General features: G+C 46.6%; 1 protein-coding gene across 2 annotated transcripts in view; it reads right to left on the bottom strand.

The window, feature by feature from the left end:
* Positions 1–1,728: 1,728 nt before the first annotated feature.
* SLIT3 (slit guidance ligand 3) overlaps positions 1,729–22,207 on the bottom strand; it is a 487,770-nt gene continuing 467,291 nt past the window's right edge. For both annotated transcript variants that reach the window (XM_059483464.1, XM_059483463.1), the window contains 4 exons: positions 12,846–13,000; positions 10,378–10,663; positions 8,064–8,272; positions 1,729–4,987 (listed from right to left, as the gene is read on the bottom strand). In XM_059483464.1, coding sequence (XP_059339447.1) covers positions 4,746–4,987; positions 8,064–8,272; positions 10,378–10,663; positions 12,846–13,000 — 892 coding nt within the window. In that variant the 3' untranslated portion in view covers positions 1,729–4,745. The remainder of the gene's footprint in view (positions 4,988–8,063; positions 8,273–10,377; positions 10,664–12,845; positions 13,001–22,207) is intronic.

Genomic DNA, 22,207 nt, shown 5'->3' with positions numbered 1-22,207 from the left:
GCTTTTCTCCCCAGGATCCAGACAGCAGGCATGGGAAAGATTCAGTGCTGCACCGTGGAGGTTTATACAGAACATCAGGGGGCGTTTTTTGTGGAAAGCCTTGAACAGGCTTCCTGGAGAGGCAGTGCTTGAGGCATTTGGACAGTGCCTTCAACAAAGGGCGTTGACTGTCAGCCTGAGTTGCTCAGATGGCTCTTATGGGTCCCTTTCCACTGAAATATTCCGTCCCATCCCATCCCGTCCCGTCCCGTTCCGTTCCATCCCATCCCGTTCCATCCCCGTTCCCGTCCCCCCGGAGCGGCACGGGCCGCCCTGTGGCGCCACCTGCTGGCGGACCCCGCTCACCTCCGCTGTCCTCCAAAGCTGCGGGGCCCGCTCTGGAAAACATCTGTAAAACATCTGGAAACATCCTCAGCACGCACACAGAATGATACCGGACTGGCACCCTGTGTGACATCTTAAACCAAGGCATCAGGAGTACCCGGGCAGAGCTGAGCCAACTCCGCCTGTCCAGCCTGCTGAACCGCAGGGCTGCCTGCGGTGAGCAGGAGCAGAAACTGGGAGCTGACTCCTAAAAGAGGTCACAGAGACCTGAAGTGACAGAGACCAGAAGTGACAGGACCCCAGCGAACAACCCAAAGCCCGCAGCCAACCACCGTGCAGGCAGCAGCTCCATCCAGCCATTCCCTGCCGACTGGAGGGCACAAAAATAAAGGAAGATGGGACAGACAATTTCCATCACTGTTTGCCTCGTACCACAGCTGGTAAACAGTACCTGGGCAGTGCAAGCAGAAGCACAAACAGGAGCTTTGCATCCTCAGGCTGCAGTTCCTTGAGCTCAGCAACCCCAAGCTGCATAACCATGAGCAATGCAAACAAACTGTTGAGCAGAGCATCCACTACCCAGCCATTTTTGAACACTTCCCTGCTAGCTTTTTTAGTGGGCTCAGCTGGGTTTGCTTTAGGTGAAAATGCTGCCATCTGCTACAATTATGTAATTAACCTTCATAGTTCAGATTTAATGATGCTCATTAAGGTTGAGTGTTTTTATTGGCTAACTGCTGCCACCAGTTTTGCATGGAACTGCAAAGGCAACTCTTAGGAATCATAGTTTGAAGTGTAATTAGCAATATGTGAGTGTTGCACAGGGGCATGGGTGAGGGAAGGCAGAGGACTAGCTGGGAGCTTTATTTTATTCTATGCTAAGGCTGGAATGCAGTGAAAAGCAGAAATCTGTTGCTGCTGGGGTCACTAATATTAAATAATCATCTACAGCAGTGTGGCAGCAGATATGGAGTGCAGGTGTGTCAGGACATCACAAGATCCCTTCCATCCACAGTTGGCTGTGACTTCCATTTCCTCAGCCCTGCCTCCTCCAGCTCCATTCCCAGCATTTCTTCATTTATTCTAACAGTAATTAATGAGTGTGGCTTTGCTGCAGGTCTTTATCAAACAGTTTAAAAAATGTAGCAAATAAAGATTTTAATTAAAGAAAATGCCCAGGATCAAAAACTATGTGGCTTACTTTGCCTGTGCATTAAGACTCCTAAAATACTAGGCTGTGATGCCATAAAAATTGGTAACTAGTGTAAATACCACCTTTAACTACAGCTGTTCTTTGACTTTGTCCAAGAGGAATGTCTGTAGTTCCCCCATCATTTCCTGTGGACACTGAAGGTTGGACTCAATACCTCAAATACACAGAGAAATAATCTGCATCACAAGGTGTTACAATCTTCCATAACCCAACAATTTATTTAAACTTACATCACAATGAGAATCTAATAATAAAATACATCAGTTCACACGAGTCTGCATTGCCATTTTTAAAGGGTAAGCATCTTTCTTCACTTTATATTAAAATTTTCTGGAGGTAAAAACTACTGCATTGTACCCACAGTTCTTGAAATCGATTGTAACATTAGGCAGGTTACAAAGGAACTTTCAGAGCTAATTACACTTCAGTTAACCACACATTTTTGGCACATCTGAATGCTTTTTTATTTTAAAATAATTCTATAGCAAGTCAGAGAATCATAGACATAAAGCATCACTCTCCAGTGGCAAGTGCTGCCTAAAAGCATACAAAATTTGCATCATTTGGTTACAAAATAGTTATTTTCTTAGTTCTTTATCCTGACACTTAACACTGAAGTGCCAGGACAGAAAAAGGCCAGGAACAGGGCTGGCCTTGCTGAGTTGTGGCTGGTCCCTTTGCTGCAAGGCTTGGCTTGAGTAAATCCCAGAGTGATGTGTTAACAAGATGTTGATGGCTTTTGCCTTTGCTTTCAGAGCAGGTGTGAGGCCACCTGTGAATGTCACCCTGTTTGTCACCGTGCTGCTGCTCAGGTGACAGAGTGAGCACAGCAGCTTTGGACAGGTTCAAGAGGGGCTGTGTTCCTACAGTCCAGAGTGGCTACAAATCTGAGCCACTGCTAGGCTGGGCTTCTTCTGCCTGACACCCCAGCAGCTGCTTCTGCAGAAATTCAAATGGTTTTAAGCAGGAATGAATCATTAATGGTAGTATTGTGCCCGCCACGTATTTGTACAAGTGTTTGCAGACACTCACATGAATTTTTAAAACATGTGGGTTATGGTTTAGGTGATTTTTGTCGTACATCACAAACCCCAGCTGCTATGAGCTGCTGATGTTATATTAAAAATAAAAAGCAGTCCACAGTACTTGCAACGAAGGTTAGTTTTTCCCTGGCTTTTGAGCTGTATCAATCAGAGTCTGGCACATTAAGTAGTGATTGTTTTATGTGTCACTGACTGCCAGTTCCATGTACTGATATTTATTGTGATGATTTCTTTGAGATGCCTGTTAAATTGGTTATGTCCCTCCTGCTCACATTGTTCTGGTCATAACAGAGAGGTATGAATGAACTGCTGAGTTAAGGAGAGACTGACATAGCAGAAGGACAACAAGCATGTTACAGCTTTCTGGCTGTATTACAGCTAGATGGTCTCTTTGCTTTAGTGAAACAAACATTTCTACTTGTCATGGCAGGGTTGCATTCTGTGCATCCTTACAAAGCCCAGATCAAAGCTGTCCCATTTTCTTGATTCAGCTTTCCTACTCATCCTTTGCTGAATCTCCTGATCTGAAAGCCTTTTTGTGGGATCAGTAACTTTCCAGAAGGACTTTATGGCTGCTAGGAAGCATCTTTGACTACCTTTCTTGGAGAACTTGAAGAAAGGATCATAATACTTACTCCATTAGAGAAAGAAAGAAATGATACAGTGAATAGAACAGTTGTTGATGGGGAGGTTTGAAACTTACAGCAAGAGAAAATTCAAGGTATCCATGGTGCTCTTTGCATGTATGTCCTGACCCTGAAAGGCAGCCCTGACAAAAACCCTTCAAAAATCAAGCTCACTCCCAGAGTTCATTTTCCCCTCACATCCACAGTGAGAATTCATCCCTGCATTGATTTCCAATTCCTGCTCAGCAGTTGCTCTGAACCCAGCTCAGGTGAGTGGGAGGCACGAGGGCAGGTGGAGGAGCTTTGGTGAGCAGCTCAGGCTGCACAGGCAGAGCTGTGACACCTCTCCCTGCAGGGCAGGTGCCAGCTGAACACCTTCACATGGATTTAGTGCAACTTCTGCTCGCCTGGAGAGCCGTGGGGAGGCAGGCAGCTGCTCAGAGCCAGCGAGAGGCCGAGCAGCAGCCACGGCCAGCTCACACCCTGGCTCGAGTGACAGTGGCAGTAACAGCTGATACGTTGCAGGTGCCTTCTGGCACCTGCGGTATTTTCATGCTCTTTACAACCTTTGCAAGTTAAAGTGTCAAGGTGTGATAAACTATGTAGCAGTGCATTCCTTACATTTCATATACAAAAAAGGGCTCAAGACTGGGAGCAAGAAGGCACAAACTTGGGAAATAACATAGCTGAGGAGTTTACACAAAAGTACTATGTCATTTATTAGGCATCACTTAGCACTTATTTCACATTTTTGCCCCCAAATTACCCAAAGCAACATAAATTTCTCCACTTCCTTTCCCTTTGCACCCTTCTTTTGGATAAAGCTGCCTGTGCTCTATAGATACAGTTGCCGCAGAATATAACATGAACACAGATAAATACAACATACACAGCAAAAAATGTATTATTATAGTATTACAATAGTCAAATAATGTAATTAGCCTCAAGCTATGGCAGTGCCTGTGTGCTCCAGGGAACCAGTTCGTGGACAGCAAGCGGGGCGACTGTACAGGAGCAATGTTGGCAGTGTTGGGAAGAGAAGGGGCTGAGGAGGCTCTTCGGGTGCCTGGATGCAGTCAGCCACGGGGATCTGCTCACCTGGAACTCCCAGCCAGGGCCTCGGAGCTTTCTTCAGCCCAAATCAGTCTGGCAGTGGGTCCTTGGAACACCTTTATGTCTGTTCATTGTGCATACACATAAAGTCACCCCACATTTCTCCTGTTAGGCTATGTTTTCTTTATATATATAATTTTTTTTTTAACCTTTTAGCTTTTGAAATTTTTTTTCTTACAACCGTTAAAAAAGTTTCATGGTAAAAATAGCTCACTATATGATACATATACCCAAAGTGGTGCGATACTTTATATAATAAAAGATGAAAATAGTCACTTTCCATAATAAAAATAAGTTCTATTTTTTGCTTATTTTACAATATACTTAATAATTCTTTTCTTCTTCTTCTTCACTCTGCAAGTAAACAGGTCCCATTCCCATTAACGCTTCTGAGTCGATTAAAGTGGCGAGAGACCCCAGGGTGGCTTACGAGCACTTTGAGCAGCCGCACTCCACGTGTCTCTCCAGTTCCTCCGTGAAGGTGGAGCCATCCAGGCACTGGAAGAAGTATTTCCTCCTCTTGCTGCGCAGGGGCACGCAGCAGTGCCCGCCGCCGCCGCAGCCCCCGCGGCACTCCAGCCGCGGCACCTTGGAGGCCGTGGCGCACGAGGTGTAGCCCTGCTGCTTGCGCACCACCTCCCGGATGATGTCTCCTTGGCACAGGCTCTCTGCTGGGACAACAGAGGGGGGAAGGAGTCAGAAAGGTGCTGACTTGTGGCAGCAGCTCAGCTTTCCCAAGGTATTGTCCTGGGGAAGGCTGTGAGAAGATCAGAGAAAAGAATGATAGACAATTCTTATCCTAACTTGCTGCACCTGTTGTGAACATGTGGAATGTGTTATGGAGATTTTTTTACCAAAGGGTGATTTGGTAAACAAAACTTTCTTAATTGGCCAATGGTGATGGTGTTTTAATTAAATGACCAATTGGGTCCACTTGTGTCGTGACTGTCTGTAAGGACTGCTTGTGCACCACTTCCCGAATGATGTCTCCTTGGCACAGGCTCTCTGCTGGGACAACGGGGCGGGGGTGGGGGGGAAGGAGTCAGAAAGGTGGTGACTTTTCTGGTTGTGGTAATGTGGTAACTCATCTGGCCACAGAGGGCAACGCACAGCTTTCCCCAGGTATTGTCCTGGGAAAGGCTGTGAGAAGATCAGAGAGAAGAATGATAAGAATGATAATTCTATCCTCACTTGCTGCACCTGTTGTTATGAACATGTAGAATGGGTTATGGAGATTTGTTTAGCAAGGGTGGTTTCTTAATTGACTAATGGTGATGGTGTTTTAATTAAATGACCAATTGTGTCGTGACTGTCTGTAAGGACCACTTGTGCGCCACTTCCCGAATGATGTCTCCTTGGCACAGATTCTTTGCTGGGACAACAGGGGTGGGAAGGAGTCAGAAATGTGGTGACTTTTCTGGTTGTGGTAATGTGGTAACTTGTCTGGTCACAGGGAGCAACACACAGCTTTCCCTAGGTATAGTCCTGGAGAAGGCTGTGAGAACATCAGAGAGAACAATGATAATTCGTATCTTCACTTGCTGCACCTGTTGTTATGAACATGTAGAATGGGTTATGGAGATTTGTTTACCAAAGGGTGATTTGGTAAACAAATCTTTCTTAATTGGCCAATGGTGATGGTGTTTTAATTAAATGACCAATTGGGTCCACTTGTGTCGTGACTGTCTGTAAGGACTGCTTGTGCACCACTTCCCGAATGATGTCTCCTTGGCACAGGCTCTCTGCTGGGACAACGGGCGTGGGAAGGAGTCAGAAAGGTGCTGACTTGTGGCAGCAGTTCTCTGGTCACAGAGAGCAACGCACAGCTTTCCCCTGGTATTGTCTGGGGAAGGCTGTGAGAAGATCACAGAAGAATGAGAAACAATTCTTATCCTCACTTGCTGCACCTGGTGTTGCGAACATGTGGAATGGGTTATGGAGATTTGTTTACCAAAATGTGGTTTCTTAATTGGCCAATGGTGATGGTGTTATAATTAAAGGACCAATTGGGTCCACCTGTGTCGTGACTGTCTGTAAGGGAGACAGGTTTCTCAATAAATATACTATAATAAAAAGATACATCAGTCTTCTGAGAATCATGGAGTCAATGCTAATTATTACCCAGCTGGGGACACCCAGCTATGACAGTAACTATTTTGCCAAATGTTATAGATACATATTATAATATTGGCTTTTTGCAAATATTGAAATGGATTTTATATGTGTAGTGTTAAAGTAACTTTGTTGTAAAGATATAGTTTTTATTTCTGTTGTTAATTAAGCTTAGTGAAATAGCTGATATAAGCGTGCTTGTGTTAAAATGCCTGCTTGGATGTGATAACACCCAATGAACACAGGATGAGGACACCTGTACAGATCTGCCAAGCATCAGCACCCACTGTCTGAAGACAGCGTGGGCCAGGGCCCAAAAAGGTGATAAGAATGGACTAAAACCACAACCAGGGAATCTGCATGTTCTAAAAAGGAGGATCCAAGGAGGAGCTATGCTAAACAATTCTTGGAACATGTAAACTAGTTTGGGGAAAAGTCTGCTATGCATAAGGGTCTATGAATATGCAACAGGCTGATGTAAGGGAAAAGGTGTTTAAGGGGTATCCCCGAGGTGCTCTTAGCTGAGTGCCAAGATGCACCTGGTTGTAACAACCTTAGCTCTGTGGTCCTTGTCTCCTTTTGTCCTTTATTAAACTTTTAAAATGTTCAGAGGACAGTGAACGTGTTTTTCACAGCAGATATTCCCCACACATTGGTGAGTGGCCCTGGGTTCATGATGTGATTCAACACAAACAGATGGCATGAGAAGAACCTTAATCTTTTACTGCTTTGTACCTGCCACCAAAACAGAGCATGTCTACACAAATGTGTAATATCCTGTGCAAGGCCAGGGCCAAGCAGGCCTGCTGGCTTTGATCAGCAGCCTGGAAGTGTTTTAATGAGTGCTGAGTGTTGAGTCCTGCAACACTCCTGCAAAATAAGAATTAGTTTTACCATGTCTGCTTCTCTGGAGCACAGGTCAGCCTGCTCTGTGTGACACCAGTGGTCTGGGATACCTGAGTGTGTCTGTGCTGTTCTGCAGTCCCTGTGCAGCAGCCAGATACATTTTGGTGATGGGCACGTGTAAAATTTGGAAAGTCTGTGGTTCATGCACAGGAAAGGGACAATGGAAATAAAAATAATATAGTCCAGCTCCTTCCTTCTGGACAAGAACAAAAAAAGGCAGAAAGGATGCAGTTAAAACTCAATGAGTTTCCAGGGAGTCTTTTCAGGTCAGGCAGAAGAGTTGGGCCTCTGCCCTCATAGGAAAGCCCATCATGATCTGTGGGATTCCCCTGGAAACCTGCCCAAGCTGAAGGAGGAGAATCTTTGATGCCACTTCAGGTGAGTGGTTCCTCCTTGTAAATAAAAGCAGTGCAAATAACTGATCCCTGCTTGCTGAGGGGAAACATCACAACAAGCTCTTTAAACATCCCACCCAAATCCTGGGAGCTGCAAACCTTGATGATTCAGGAGATAAAGAATAAAACTCTTCACTCCATGTCCCCGTTTCTCTATGTGATAGCAGCTACCTACTGTTATGTGATTCTGTTCTTGTACTGCACTGTAAAGGCTGCCTTAGCTTTATCTTCTATTTGCCATTCCTCCCTAAGTCAGGGGAGGGACTGGGAAGAGAGGAGTAAGGCAGGTGTAAATGAGGTGTAAAGCAGGACTGCAGCAGCACAAGCCTACCTCTGTCACAGAGCTCTCCGCTGTAGCCAGGGTCACATTCGCAGTAGGGCTCCCCGTGCTCCGAGACCTTGCACTGCCCGTGGCTGCATTTCAAAGTCCTGCAGGGGCTTGAGGAATTGCTCTTCTTGTCACAGTAGGGGCCTGTGTAGCCCTCCATGCACTTACAGGTGTAAGCAGCACCGGCAGCCGTGCACTTGCCATGCAGGCACCTGGAGAAACAGCAGCATTTAGAGCTGGTCTTTGCTGGATGTGAAAGTTCCTTTTCCCAGAAATGTTTGGTTTTGGCATTTCTGCCCATTTAATTCCAGGATACTAATCCAAAAACAGCAGCTCAGTGTCAAACACTCTGGAGAAAACCTGTTGGGTTTTCAGTGAATACTGGATAACGTTCAGAGAATACATTTAGAATTTGTGAACCTAAGTAGAAAACATTCGGCTCTTGGTGAGCACAGACCAAGGCTTGGCACCCACAGGAGACAGCTCACATTTACAGCAGCAGCACGTGCAACTAAGTGCCAACAATCAAACTGCATGCCCAGGCTTCCTGAGCAGAGCTGCTGTACAAATAATATCAGGTGATGAAAACCAGTGTGATAAATGAAGGTGCTGGTGGCAAAGCTATGCACAGACTTATCAGCAGGCAGCTGTACTTGAGGGTTCCCTGGCTCCTGGGGTTTGCAGCGAGCTTTGGCATTTCCAAGGAACACCACAGGGTGGGGTGGTGATCCTGAGCGAGTTCTCTGACACTGTCCCCACTTCTGGCACAGGGGCAGACTTGGTGTGGGCTCAGAACAGCAAGGAAAGCAACTCTCTCCAGCCAAGGAAAAACTTTGGCATAACCTAACTTGACATAAGCCCGTTTCTCTCTTATTTCTATTTTCTTTCTAGTACTTCAAAATTAGTACTTGTTTATCTTGAATTTTTGTACATTTAATTTTTAAGCTTTGAACTAAAAAAGAAAGATTACAAGAGCAGTTTCAGTGAGCTCCAGACGTGCAACTGTAATATACTGTAATGAAGGGGGTCACAGTCTGTATAGAGCAGTATTTTCTGCCCCACGAACCAGAGGTTACCTGATGGTTACAGGTGCATTTCCTCAGTGAGATTAACCTGTGAGTGTTGGAGCAGACCTGCCAGCAGGGCTCCACACTCCCCTGGAAACACCTGGCAGGGCTTTAGGGAGCCAGCTCCAAAAGGCTGAACTGATTTAGGAAAGGTGGGACAGTGTGTGAACATAAAAATACACACAGCTACTTCCCTTAGCAAGGAACTATGCTCATGATTGCCTCATCCTCCCTGGACTATGAGAGAAACAATCCCTCATCATGTAAACATCTGGAACTCCCTTATTTTTCTCTGCCCAACCACAACAGCTTTGTGTTGACACTGGAAATTCAAGGAAACATTTGGGTCTTCATACCTTTGGTTTGTAAACTGTCAGGTGCTTTTCAACACCTCCAGACTTCAGTACTTTGCAGAATTAGAACCAGAAGCAAGTTGAAAATGGTACCTTTGCCAGGTTAAATCTCTGAGAATGATTATTCACTGCATCAATTTACCTGTCAAAAGTACGAGCTCGTGAAAAGCGCCTTCCAAGACAGCAACTGAAGGAACTTCTAAAACAAAAGTACTTCCATCTGCTTATGAAACAACACTGAAATATGCAGCCTGCTGCTCTGCACGAGACTGTTTCCTGTGTATTTGCCATAAGAAAGCTATTCATCCTGTGTTTCTGATGGAGATGTGGTTATTGAGCCTTTGAACTGTAAATACTTTACACTCATGCTCCCGTCACATGCAACACCACGCTATCCTTTAAACTTGCACTTTAAAGGGCTATTTCAAAGTGTAATATTTAAGTCAGCTATTTGGGAAATTTAAAACTGCTCACACTGGAGTGCATAATGGTCTTCAGGGAGTAAGTTTGAAGACTGGGCTCAGTGCTGCAGGGAGAAAACCCCTGAAATGTGTACTTCTCCCTCACAGGCTGCTCTGGATCCGTGCAGGCTCTCACCTCCTGGGGTTAAGCCATGCCCATTAACAGGAGGTTCTGTATTTTAATGTGTAGAGTCACAGCTGAAGGTATGACCTGCAGCATTAACACCTGAGCTCCTGCAGGACCAGAGCTCCTTTGGTGAGTCAGCAACGTCTGAACAAGAGGTGGAAATTGAGAGCTGCTCCAGACACAGACTCACAACTGTCAATAACCTCCAGCACCTCCAAAACCAGTCAGATGTGGTTTTGCAAGATGAAATGTGAAATATGCACGAGCTGTAAAGCTTTTGCTCTCCAGTCAGTGTTGGTTTGAGCTTACTTGTGGTTAAGACACGGATCTCCAATCTCCTGGTCACACAGAGGGCCCGTCCAGCCCGGGTGGCATTCACAAATCACACTCGTTTTCTCCAGGGACCGGCAGATGCCGTGCTTGCAGATGTTACAGGATTTGCAGCCAGGAAGGACTCCCAGGGACTGCTGGGGTAAATCCTTGAAATCCTGCAGTTCATTGTTGATCCTGACGTCGTGAATGCAGCCATGAAAACCATTCGGAGTTTTGTCTGCACCCTGGCGCAGGGAGGATAATCCAGTAGAGGTTGGGATCCCTTCAGAAAAAAGGAAAGGGGGAAGGTTAAATTACACTTACAATTATAAATTATAATTGGTATAATTTATATAATTATAAATTATATAAGTTATAATTGCTAAAGCTTCTTTTGTCACAGCCCCTTAAAATCTTTGAATAACTAATTTGCATAGGAACTTTGTAAAGTAGCACAATCTCACTGTCCTCATTCTGGAAATGGAAAGGAAAAAAAAACTCACTTGCCCAATCTTCTGTAAGAAGTACATGACCAAAAAAAAAAAAAAAGAAAAAGGAAAAACTATTTTCTTTTTGCCTGGTGGCTATGTGTGTTCCTATCCTTAGGTAATGTTCCTTCTCTACAGTTTAATAGCAATTATTCTTCTGAAAGGTTTGAGAATGCCTTCATTTGTCAGCAGGTAGCATCCACCTCTGGGATGCAACAAGACAGTTTGGCTTTACTGGGTCACAGTGTTAATAGAGGGAGTGCTAAGAGTGCATCCCATGGAAATTAGTGCAGAAAAGCTCTAAAGACAGGCAAGAACACTCAAAGGCCAGGCCAAGGCTTTGTGGCCAGTCCCTCCCATCTTGTTCAAGTGCTTGGAAGAGTTCACACAGTTGGATGGCTAGCAGGTTCTTTGGGATGTTGTTTTGTGCCCTCCCCACTGATGCCAGCTTGGATGTACAGCTGCATTAGCACAGGCAGGACCTTCCATTTTCAGCCATGTGAGGCCTCTGAACTCAGTCTATGGGTAATGTCCTAAAACAAATCCAGCACCTGTTTCACTGTGTGTTAGGAGGAAAGTTTCTAGAACAGGTGATGTGGGTGTGAGATGGACAAAAATGTGGGCATCTGAAGGTTCAGGTTTGTGTTAAGCTTACTGTAGGTCAGGACCAATTATTCTGGGGTAATTTAGGCAACTACTTGAGCTACACCACCTGCAGAGGAAGGGCAGCTGCCTCCATGCACACAAAGAGGTGGCACATGAAGAACAGGGAGGGTTTAGAAAGAAGCAAGAAGATTTTTAATAGGCAAAAGTCTTTACTGAGGCCATGGATCCTGGTATCCAACAATCCTTCATTCCACATCTCAGGTTTTTCCCGAGAATTTTTTAGGTACCTTTGGAGAATTAGTATTGATCCATAATGCTCATCCATTAACAAAACTTTTCCATGGGATTAGTTCCCAAGTTCCCTGTGTATAAACTGCTGCAGGATTGGTATCTTTTGTGCTGTGCTAAAGGGAGAAATTGAGATGGCCTCTGCACCAGCAGATTATCTTTGATGCACAATGCTCTTTAATAGCCTGTGACATTCTTAATAGGAGCCAATTATAAAAGTTCAGCTCTGTACAAAGCAAGATCAGCCAGTTTTCTGTTTTACAAGGGCAATATTCAGGGCTCTTTTAGAAAAGTGTTATTAAAGAAAATTATTTAGAAAAGCCTTGACCAGCACCAACTGAATTCGGTAAGAGTTTCTACTATTGGCTTCAATTATCTCATTAGAAAAGGCTCAAAGACTTCCTATTACCATTCTGCTGACTTTTGTATTTGAAATAGGCTGACTAAAAATTCAAGAACTCCGTGTCACTGAGAGAGAGATTTCAACATTCAGTCCAGAATAGGACCAGGGGGGTTCTGGCAAAAACAATCCATTGGGCAGAGACCAGCCTTTGTTCTGTCTCTTGTAACCAGACACCTAATCAGTGGTATAGTCATTATTCTGGGCATTGTTCCCCATCCCATTTGGCCTCTTCCCTCCAGACTCAGTACTTAATGGGAAAAAAATTTTTAACTGAGGTTTGGGCAATTCTAATATCTGTCTAAAACTATGCCTTCAGTTTCCAGTGAGAAGACTATTAACCAAGGTGTTCTTAGCTTGTGTGTTAATATGTTTTTGAATCACACACCTTTTTCCCCACCATTTTTAGACCTCTATAAAACTTCCAGCAGAAATAATGCTCAGTTATGGTATATTTAAACCTGCTGACTATTGATTTGCTTTTTTGCCATGACAATTTGTGATGCTCCCACTGATACTTCCACTTCAGCCACCACAGCTTGGTGCCAGCCAGTTCTGGGAGTGCTGAAATGCCAAGCAGGCTGTTCCTGTGGTGGCTGTGTGAGAGCCCTCCCCACAGGAGGGAAGATAATTTGCTTCTGAGAAAACAGGTTAAAACTTCAATTCTAGAGCAATCACAGTACCTCCAATGTAGAGAGGTGTGTTGAGGCTGACAGAAGATTGCTTCTGGAGCTTTCCCAGGCTCTTGGGAGCCCCCTTGTCCACCACCAGGTTCAGAGTTTGGTTCAGCATCACGAGTTCCACACTGTGAAACTGCCCATCATTTATTGTTTCCACACTAAAAAGTAAGAGAAAAAGAAAATAATTAGAAGATGAACAAGGAGCAGCCCCTGTGACATCCTGTGTCCCCGTGGTACACCTTGCCCAGCACAGCCCTGGGCTGCTCTGGAGTTTGCAGCCAGGGTGTTCTCAGCCTTTTCTCCAGCAGGGAGGCACAGACTGACCCTCAGCTGATCCTGGGCAGGCAGCACTGACACATGTGCAATGCTTCAAGGCCAGCTAATCAGGACAGCAGCCACTCCAGTTGCTTTTTCCAGGGCAGAAAAGCAAGAGCATAGCTACACTGGCTTTGGGGACAAAACTACCAAAAAATCCCATTCTGAGCTCTCAGGCACAGCTGGCTGCCCTCTGTCACACTGCTTGGTGCTCATGCTGCAGGGTGGATCACTGAAATAATTTCTTCTCCTATGGGTAGTTTAAACTCAAATTACCTCACAGGGGTCAGGAGAGATTGCAGTTTGGGGTGAGACAGCAGAGACCTCTGAAACCAGCACCTCCTCACAGCAGAAGTGTCTTGGACTATGTGCTAAGGAATAAGGACAGACTGAGGTTCTCAAAGCCAGAGAAGGAATTCAGGAGGTTTTGGCTTGTAAATGACCAGAGTGCTTTGTTCAATATCAGACAATCCCACCTGAACACAAGGAAAAATGACAAATTGCTACTCCTTTAGGGAAACATTAAGGTGTAGATTGAAGGTTGAGGATAAAACAATAGGAATTGTCGGGTGATGGGGCAGGGAGCAGGCAGCCATGTGAGCAGACAAGATGGTAAAGTAGTGTGCATTCATTGCTTTGTTTTTAGCACTGATTTTTCAGATGCATGAAGCCTGCAGCAACCTCCTAGTCTGCACATCAAACAATCTTCACCTTCATCTTCTGTTCGCTCCCTCAGCCATTAAGAAGTGCAGTGATATCATTCCATTTGCATCACGCTATCATATTTTTATTTTCAGGGCAGCTTCAGCTCTCAAACCCTAATGCTGCATGGTGAAATTCCCTAAAACAACCTGAGGGTTTAATGCTCTCCTACAAGCAGGGAGGGGCAAGGGTTGATTACCTGCTCTTGAGCAAAGAGTTTCAAAGCAGGGTGGGAGTTAGATCTGATGGGGTTTTCCCACTGCTGTGGGTGTGATTACAAGGCACAGTATCTCATGTGCACTCAGATGCACATAGGAACACAGAAATAATGTGATAGCAGTAGTGGTTGTTCTGGAATCAGCCTGTGGGCTCTGTGAATTGCCCACATGCACTGATGCCCTTTCCCAGATTCCTCCCTTCAGCCTGGAGCTGCTGTTCTGTGTGGGTAATGACAGAACACACCAGCTTTGGGCATCCTGAGACACTGCTTGGACAGCAGCCTGGGTTTGGGATTGCTGCACACGTGGTGCACACCATAGCACAGTGTCAAAGTTTGGGTTTCTGCTCATTCCAAAGGCCCATAAGCTCAGCATCCTCTCACAGGAGGTTAAAAATTCACAGGCCAGATTCCTTTCAGGGGATTTGTAAACTGGCGAGGTCACTGTCTCTGAGCTATTTACCCACACTTTCTGCACAGGCAGTGGAGAGGAAGAGACACTCTCATCTCTGAGGGTGAATCACCTTTGAGATGTGACCAGCTCTCAGATGACATGCTGCCCATCCTTAGTGCCCAGCCCTGCAGAACTGATGTGTAAGGCTATTGCAGCAAGGAAATGGGGCCTCGACTCCACAAGCAAATCACATGCCTTGGAGATTACTGGAATTCAGCTGTTGCTGGAAGAAGTTTCATTTTTATAGTGTTTTATGGTAGACCTGACACAACCAATTGTACTTGAGCAATGTCAGGCAGCCAGTCAGCACTGCAGGCATTTCTGGGAATGTGCTGGTGGAGAAGAGCACACTGGTGCTCACGTGCCTCTGCAGAGCTGCTCTGCTCTCCCCACAGGTTTTTGGGATGAATCACTAACACACAGATCTTCAAAAGTTCATGTAAGGTTACATGGGTCATAAGGTAACAGAGCAGCGAATGAACACCTTTACAGTGTGGCTTTACATAAATAAGCAAGATAGTTCTGCCACAGAAAGGCTCCCAGGAAAGCTCTGCTGGCTCAATCACTCATTCCTGACCTGCTTTATATAAATAAGAGAGATCTGCCACAGCTCCTAGGAAAGCTCAGCTGGCTCAATCACTCATTCCTGACCTGCAGGGAAGCCCTGGGCTGTGGCTGCTGCCCCTGTGCAAGATGGTGACAGAGCCCTGGGGACAACTCAAGAACCTGAAGCTGATGGTACAGTTCAAAGCGTTTTAAAGAAAAAACATAAAGGCTTGACAGTGAACAGAAATGCAGGTCCAGCAGACACTGTGGGTCAGAGCTGTTACAGCAGGGCCCTGGCAGGGGCAGGGGGCTGTGTGGTGCAGGAGGAGAGGCAGAGGATGTCTGTGGCCCTGGGAAGGGTGGGCCTGTCCCCACTGCACCCCAGGGCACTGCAGCAACCCAAGTGAGTTTGGAAACAGCTGCACTGAACTTTGTGTTTGGATACTCAGGAATTCTGCTAAGTGTCTGCTGCGTTACAAGGAGCAGCTGTGCTACAGCAAGGCCGACTGGGTGATCCCTCGGTGCTCCCTGCTTATCTCATTGCTCTCTGCAGTGCCTGATTCCCAGGGAGAAGCACTTGGACTTCAGCTGGAAGGTGTGAGATAAATGGAAATGCACATGGGTAATTGTTGGTCTGTGCAGAAGTGCCAGTGAAAGGGAGAAGAGGAGCCACGGGCTGTGAGAGCTGAGCACTGTGGAGGTGGGAGGGATGGCTGCAGGATAGGGAGACCTTCCCCAGCAGGATCAATAGCTGAAGCTAGCACACAAACCCCATGGTTATCTGCAGAAGGCCAAGCTATGGCCATTTGTCAGAGGACAACATTATCACATCTGGCAGGACTGGCTCTTCCCAGAGCCAGGATTTCACAGGCATTCATCACCTACTCTCCACAGGGTGTGCTTTGTCCAGATTATGCCTTGACTAGCAGGCCAACAAAAATCTGTGAGTCCCGGGCATGGAAGCAGCCATCCCACATGGTGCTCATGCCTTTCAGCATACCCAGTGCTGGTATTTTAGTTGGAAAGGGAGCGAGAGGTCCCAGTCGGCAGGAATATATGGATGAGCATTACTGCATTCTGATTTTTTCACTTTTTAACCCAGAATTAAAATAATCTTTGCCTGAACTTTGAGAAACAAAGTAACTCACAGCCATCACCCAACACTGCAGTTTTGTAAAGCAGATAAAGTTCGAACAGACAAAGCACTCATTTGCTGTTTGAGAAGACACAGAGATATGATGGAGAGACTGAACGTGGACAGGCAGGATGACAGGAAATCCCCCGGCAGCAGATACTCGTGCGAGAGAGAGCACGCACTCACTGCCGCTGCTGACGGAAAGGCATTCAGACGCCTTGGGCTTCTGAGATGGAGACAACCGCGGGGGAGAGACCCGTGGTGAGAGAAAAGCTGCACGAACTCTGCTCAGCCGGGCCTTTAGGAGCCCCGGCAATCTTCGGAGACAGCTGGAGACAGTGGCTTGGCCGGGGATGAAGGGCGGCGGCCGCAGCGCCGAGCAGCGCTCGCTCCGCTCCCCGCCAGCCCCCCGCTCCCGTTAAAGGGTCCCGTTAAATCCCCAGTGAATTCCCCGTTCCCTGAAACAGGGCATCAGGTGCTCCCACAGGGCTCTTCCTTCTGGAGCCGCCCGCGGATGGAGGTGCCCGCCTCCAGTCGGGATTGATGGGGTTCCTCTGGCAAACACCGCCCCGAGCGCGGCGGGGGCAGGCCGGGAATGCGGGGTGTGGGAAAGCGGGATGGGAGCGGGGAATGCGGGATACGGGCAGGGAAAGCGGGATGGGAGCGGGGAATGCGGGATACAGACTGGGAGTGAGGGGTGAGAGCGGGGAATGCGGGCCGTGAATGCGGAGTGATAGGAGGGAAAACGGGATGAGAGTCGGGAATGTGGGATACGGGCCGAGAATGCGGGATATTGGCCGGGAATAGGACGAGAACCGGGAATGCGGGATGAGAGTCAGGAATGCGGAATACTGGCCGGGAATTCAGGGTGAGAGCCGAAATGCGGGATACTGGCTGGGAATGCAGGGTGAGAGGCGGGAATGTGGGACGAGAGCCGGGAAATCAGAAAGAGAGCCGGGAATGCGGGATACTGGCAGCCGGGAATGCGGGATACTGGCTGGGAATTCAGAGTGAGAACCGGAATGTGGGACCAGAGCCTGGAATACGGGCTCGGAGCGCGGTGCAGCGGCGCTGACGGGCAGCAGAGGGCGCCGTGGCACCGCGAGCCGAGCGGGGACAGCGCCGGCCCCGCTCCCACTCCCGGGCCTGATCCCACTCCCGGGCCTGATCCCTGCTCCTGGATCCCCCGCTGTCGGCCTCGCTCCCTGCTCCCGGGCCTGATCCCGCTCCCGTCCCCTGCTCCCTGATCCCGCTCTCGGCCTCGCTCCCTGCTCCCGGGCCTGATCCCGCTGCCCCGCGTCCCGGTGAAACCGAATCAAGCAGAGCGAGCCCAACGAGGGACACCCGAAAGGGGCGGCAGGGAGAGCCCCAGGGCCTTTCCCCAGGTGCTGACAAACCGTGTGCCGCTCCTGACATCTTTCCAAGCCCTCAATGCAGTCAGGGAATTTTAGCTGAGTTCCAGCCACAGCACTTTGTGCCACTGCCATTGGATATTGTATAGTTTGGATATTGTATAGCTTTGTGCAAATTCTTGTTGAAAAAAACGGAGGAATTATGATTAAAGAGTAAACACTTAAAGTGTAAGCAAGGATTTCCAGGAATTTAATAATAAACTTTCTGAAAGGTAAGCAGCAGAAGGAATCAAAAGTTTCCCATGACACAAAGTGATTCCTCAGGATGCACTGCTGCTGGGGGCTGTGGTTGGCACCTGGTCAGGCATTCCCTCACTGTGCTCAGTCTGTACAGCATCCCTCCACTCTCTCTTCTCCATCACACTCCTCTCTTCACAGCCCACCTTACATGCCTTGCACAGTCCAGCACATTGCTCTCACTGAGGTTAGCCTCAGAGCTGGACATGGCATCTGGTCAAATTTGGCCAAAAAAAGAGGAAAATGCTGGGATGTGAGGAGACCTCAGCTTCCAAAGCTCTGGGTCCAGCACCTTCTGTTCCCTTGGAGCTGCCCTAACAGGGAAGGGAGGCCACTAGAGAGGGTTCTATGGGAGAGAAATTAAAATTTCCTGTGGGAGGGAGCTGGCCTCTTTAGCCAGAGCAGCTCCAGCAAGGTGAGCCAGTGGAGCCGTGCACAGGGCACTGCATACAGTGCACATGGCAGCTCAGGCTCCAAGACACAAAGAACGGAAGGGAAAGGGATGTGTATTAAACATAACACCTCAGGGAATATAGGAAAGAACTGATTTCCACTCTCGTTTTCCAGCTATTTCTCTTCTCCCTCATATATTTTCTTTCCCCTGTACTCCAGCCCCAAGCACACACAGATGTTTCAAGCACTGACTCCCCTTGCTCTAACACCCATGAGAGATTTAGAGCTGAGCCACTATAAATATGCCAGTGAACAGAAATGCATTAAAGGATTAAAGCATTCAGCTGGAACCTGTAAAATTTGGGCTTTGGGGTCAGATTTTTTTCACTGTCTAGTAATACACCTTTGTTGTAGACAGCAGAGAACAGCAGGGCAGAGGAGTCAAAACCAAAAATAGCTTTAAGTATCACAGCAAACCATGTCACTGAGGAGATATATAACCATCAATTATGCAAATGAGAACATTAATTCATTAGCTACAGTCTCCAGATTTTCCTGACCTCTGTCTTAATGGGGACATGCCTCATTTGACACACAAAACAAAGGAAACACAAGGATGGCAAGAGACTGGGTGGTGAAGGCCATGGGGAACACTGAAATTAGATAATCTTTGAGAACATTTAAAGTAGAAGGGAATAAACAAAAATACATGTCCAAATGAGCTTAAGGAGCTTACAGAACCAGAAAAGAGGCACCAAAATCAAAAACTCAAGGTGAGAGCTGCAGGGAACTGCGCAGAGATGTCAGCAGTTTGGGAGCTGTGAAACTCACACTGTGCTGGGCTGACTGTGGCTGTCAGCAGTGATGGGTTTTCACCTTTCCAAGCTACACTTACCTCCTACCCTTAGTTCCAGGTATAATCAGTCCTTGGCCTAAAATAGATTTAAACTTCTCCATGGCAACAAAGGCAAAATCATAATTGGAGTGGTGTTTGTGCTACCTCCACAATAACACATCACTTCAAGCACTATCATATTCAGGAGCTGAATAAAAACCACATGTTGAGAAAAAAGTATGAAAAATGCTAATGAAACACAGGACTAGGGAAATAAGAGGTGAAAGGAATATTAAAGCACTCAAGTTCACTTTCAGCTTGAAATACACTCTTTTGTTATGTTCAATCCTGTGTTACATGACTTGAGTGTTAGGTCTGTTAGGCTGAGAGTACTCGACATTGAGAGTTTTTTCCTTGATACTTCCATTTTAATTTGCTTGGTTTTATACCTTTTCTCCTACTTACAACTTTGTAGACCACCCAAATAAACCATCTTTCTCTTCCTGGTGTTTACAGCCCTTGAACACTGGCAGCTGATTACCATATCTCCCCTAATGATCGTTTGGCCAGGCTATGCATATCTAATTTCCAACCATAATTCAATTCCTGCAGCACCCCTGCCAGCAGTGAAAGTCATTGTGTTACAGACCTTCTAAGGCAAAGGCAAGGACCTTTTTTCACCCCTGCAACATGCAATTAACACAATCCTGACCCCTTTCCCTAGATGATTCATAAAGGGGTCAGACACCCAGCCAGGGCAAACATCGCTTGTTTGCAGTGGGTTCTCACAGAGCTGGGTGAGATCTTTCTCCAACCCCATTGCTGGGAGCAGAAATTGGTGGGAGCAGAAGCTGCTGGAAGCAGAAATTGCTGTCTCCTGCACTCGCACCAGCAGAGCTGACACCTCATTCTGCTGAGAATCTTTTAAAACAAGTGCCATGGCAGTTTTAAAAGCAGCTGGAATGCACTCCTCAAGTCCAAGGCCTCTCCTGAGTGACAGATGAGAGCACTGCTCCCTGCCCACCCTCCCCACCAGGATGCCTTGGCTCCTCACGGTGCTGTCACGAGCTGCCGTGTACTGGTGTCCTCTCAGTGACAAGCATCAGACAAAATAACAAACCCACAAAATACAGATTACAAAAAAAGAATCAGTCAGAGATTCTGCAGTGCTATTGGGTCGGTGTGAAATCTGGTGACCTTATGAAAATGACACTGCAAAAAGCAGAGGGGAAGGCAGGCCCTGGCACAGCAGCAGGGTGGTGGCAGATTGAGTGCCACATCCTCCCCAGCACTGTGTGGGTACAGCTGAGTGTCACACACCAGGACAGGCTGTGACACAGCCCCTGGCCACACCAGGGCTTGGAACAGAGCAGGATGCACGGGGTCACCTTCTAGAAAAACAGCTCTGCCATTCAGCTGATTATCAAATCACAGGTTCTGATGAGAAAATCCACCAGGTGCCTTCACAGAGTTGGCACATCAGGCAATGCCTTGCACCATCCATCCTCTTTTCAGCTCTGGAAAATATGCAGCTATCTGCCTGTTAGCAGCAGGGAGCAGGGCCACTGCAGAGTACACTTAACAGGGCATCCAGCCAGATTGACAGAGAATGATGGGCTTTACCTGAAATTGGAGGCTAAACCCCAAGAAAAAAGAAGTCATCTCTATTTAGAAATTGTTACAGCAACATACCTATAGCTGGATCCTCTTCTTCCACCAAACCCATTGTGTTTGACAGCCACCAGAGCAGCTGCCATGCCCACCTTCCCCCCAGCACCGTGCTGAGCTGTGGTGCCATTCCATACTGGGAGGAAACACTGAAATAACCTGGCACAGACCCCTCCTGCCCCTCCACCATGTCCCTCAGCTCCAGGTCTGTGTGTGCTGCTCCCAGCAGAGCCTGCCTCCATTGCATCAGAGCCAGCTCAGCACTTGGGATGGATGGGACATGAATCTATCACACATGGCACACATCTAAACTTTGTGTTACTCATCATGTTCACAAGAAATTTACAGGCAGGGAAAAATAAACATATTAGCTTGCTACATGTTGTTGTAAGGCAAAACCCCTCACAATTCAAGACATGAGCCAGTCATTAGTGCACAGGAAGTTTATAAAGTCATTTTGACTATGATTAGGTTTATTCCATCACTGTCTATTATGCAAACACTTCAACCTCCCTCTGATGCAATCAGAATTAACCAACTTTGGCAATGTACTACTGGACCAATGACCTATGGTATAGCAGGAAAATGCCTTTAAAACATATTTGCAACCTTTTTCCAGCCTGGCCTCTGCTGACAGGGGATGCCTGAGTGCAGCTTAGACCCACAGCTCCAGATTTTGGCCCTTGAATAAGGTGCCCTGGGGCTCAGAGAATGTAACCTTTATCATTACTTTTATCAAACTTTTATCATTTTGTCTTTACCCAGAACAAGTGGCTTTAGATGACCCATTCCTAACCATACCTGGTACCACAGACAGGCCAGCACTGGCTCACTTTGTGAAAGGTTTTGCTTTCTTCTGGTGAAAAGCTCACCCTGAAACACCCAATAGATGCGTGAGACATGAAGTGAGGGTCTGCAGCTTGGACATTGAACTGCAGAGAATGACCTGGGTTCTCAGAGGGGGAGGAGATAAGAAATTGTCATTCTTGCAAGAGATACTGGACAGATTTGCAAAGAAAAAAAATTAATTCAGCTTAGCAAGATTTTGCTTGCTAAGTCCTTCAGCAGCCTGAAGGACAAAACTTTACCTTTCCTAAGCTTCAGCTCAGCATGAAAAAGTTTCTGTATTTCATGAAAGCAAATATTTGATTCTGAACTTAATGATAAATGTTAAATGATACTTAAGGTCTTGACCTTACATTTTCACTGTCCTACTGCAAAAAAAAAGAAAAATCCAGGAAAACCTAGAGAAATGCAATGTTTGTAGCTTGACAAGTACTCACACACTTGTCATTTTTTCCCCATTTAAGTACTCCAGAGCCCTTTATAAAAGTAAAAAAAATAACTCAGCTATCCTTTGCCTTGGCTCATGCAAGATGTACAAGTACATTCAAATTTTACAATTTTTCTTATGCAGGTCAGAGACTAATGCCAGTTTCTTTCATTATATT

The sequence above is a fragment of the Ammospiza nelsoni genome, chromosome 16 (genome assembly GCF_027579445.1).
Source record: "Ammospiza nelsoni isolate bAmmNel1 chromosome 16, bAmmNel1.pri, whole genome shotgun sequence".
Lineage (NCBI taxonomy): Eukaryota > Metazoa > Chordata > Aves > Passeriformes > Passerellidae > Ammospiza > Ammospiza nelsoni.
Note: the sequence above shows the minus strand (reverse complement) of the source record. Positions and strands in the feature narration are given on the sequence as shown.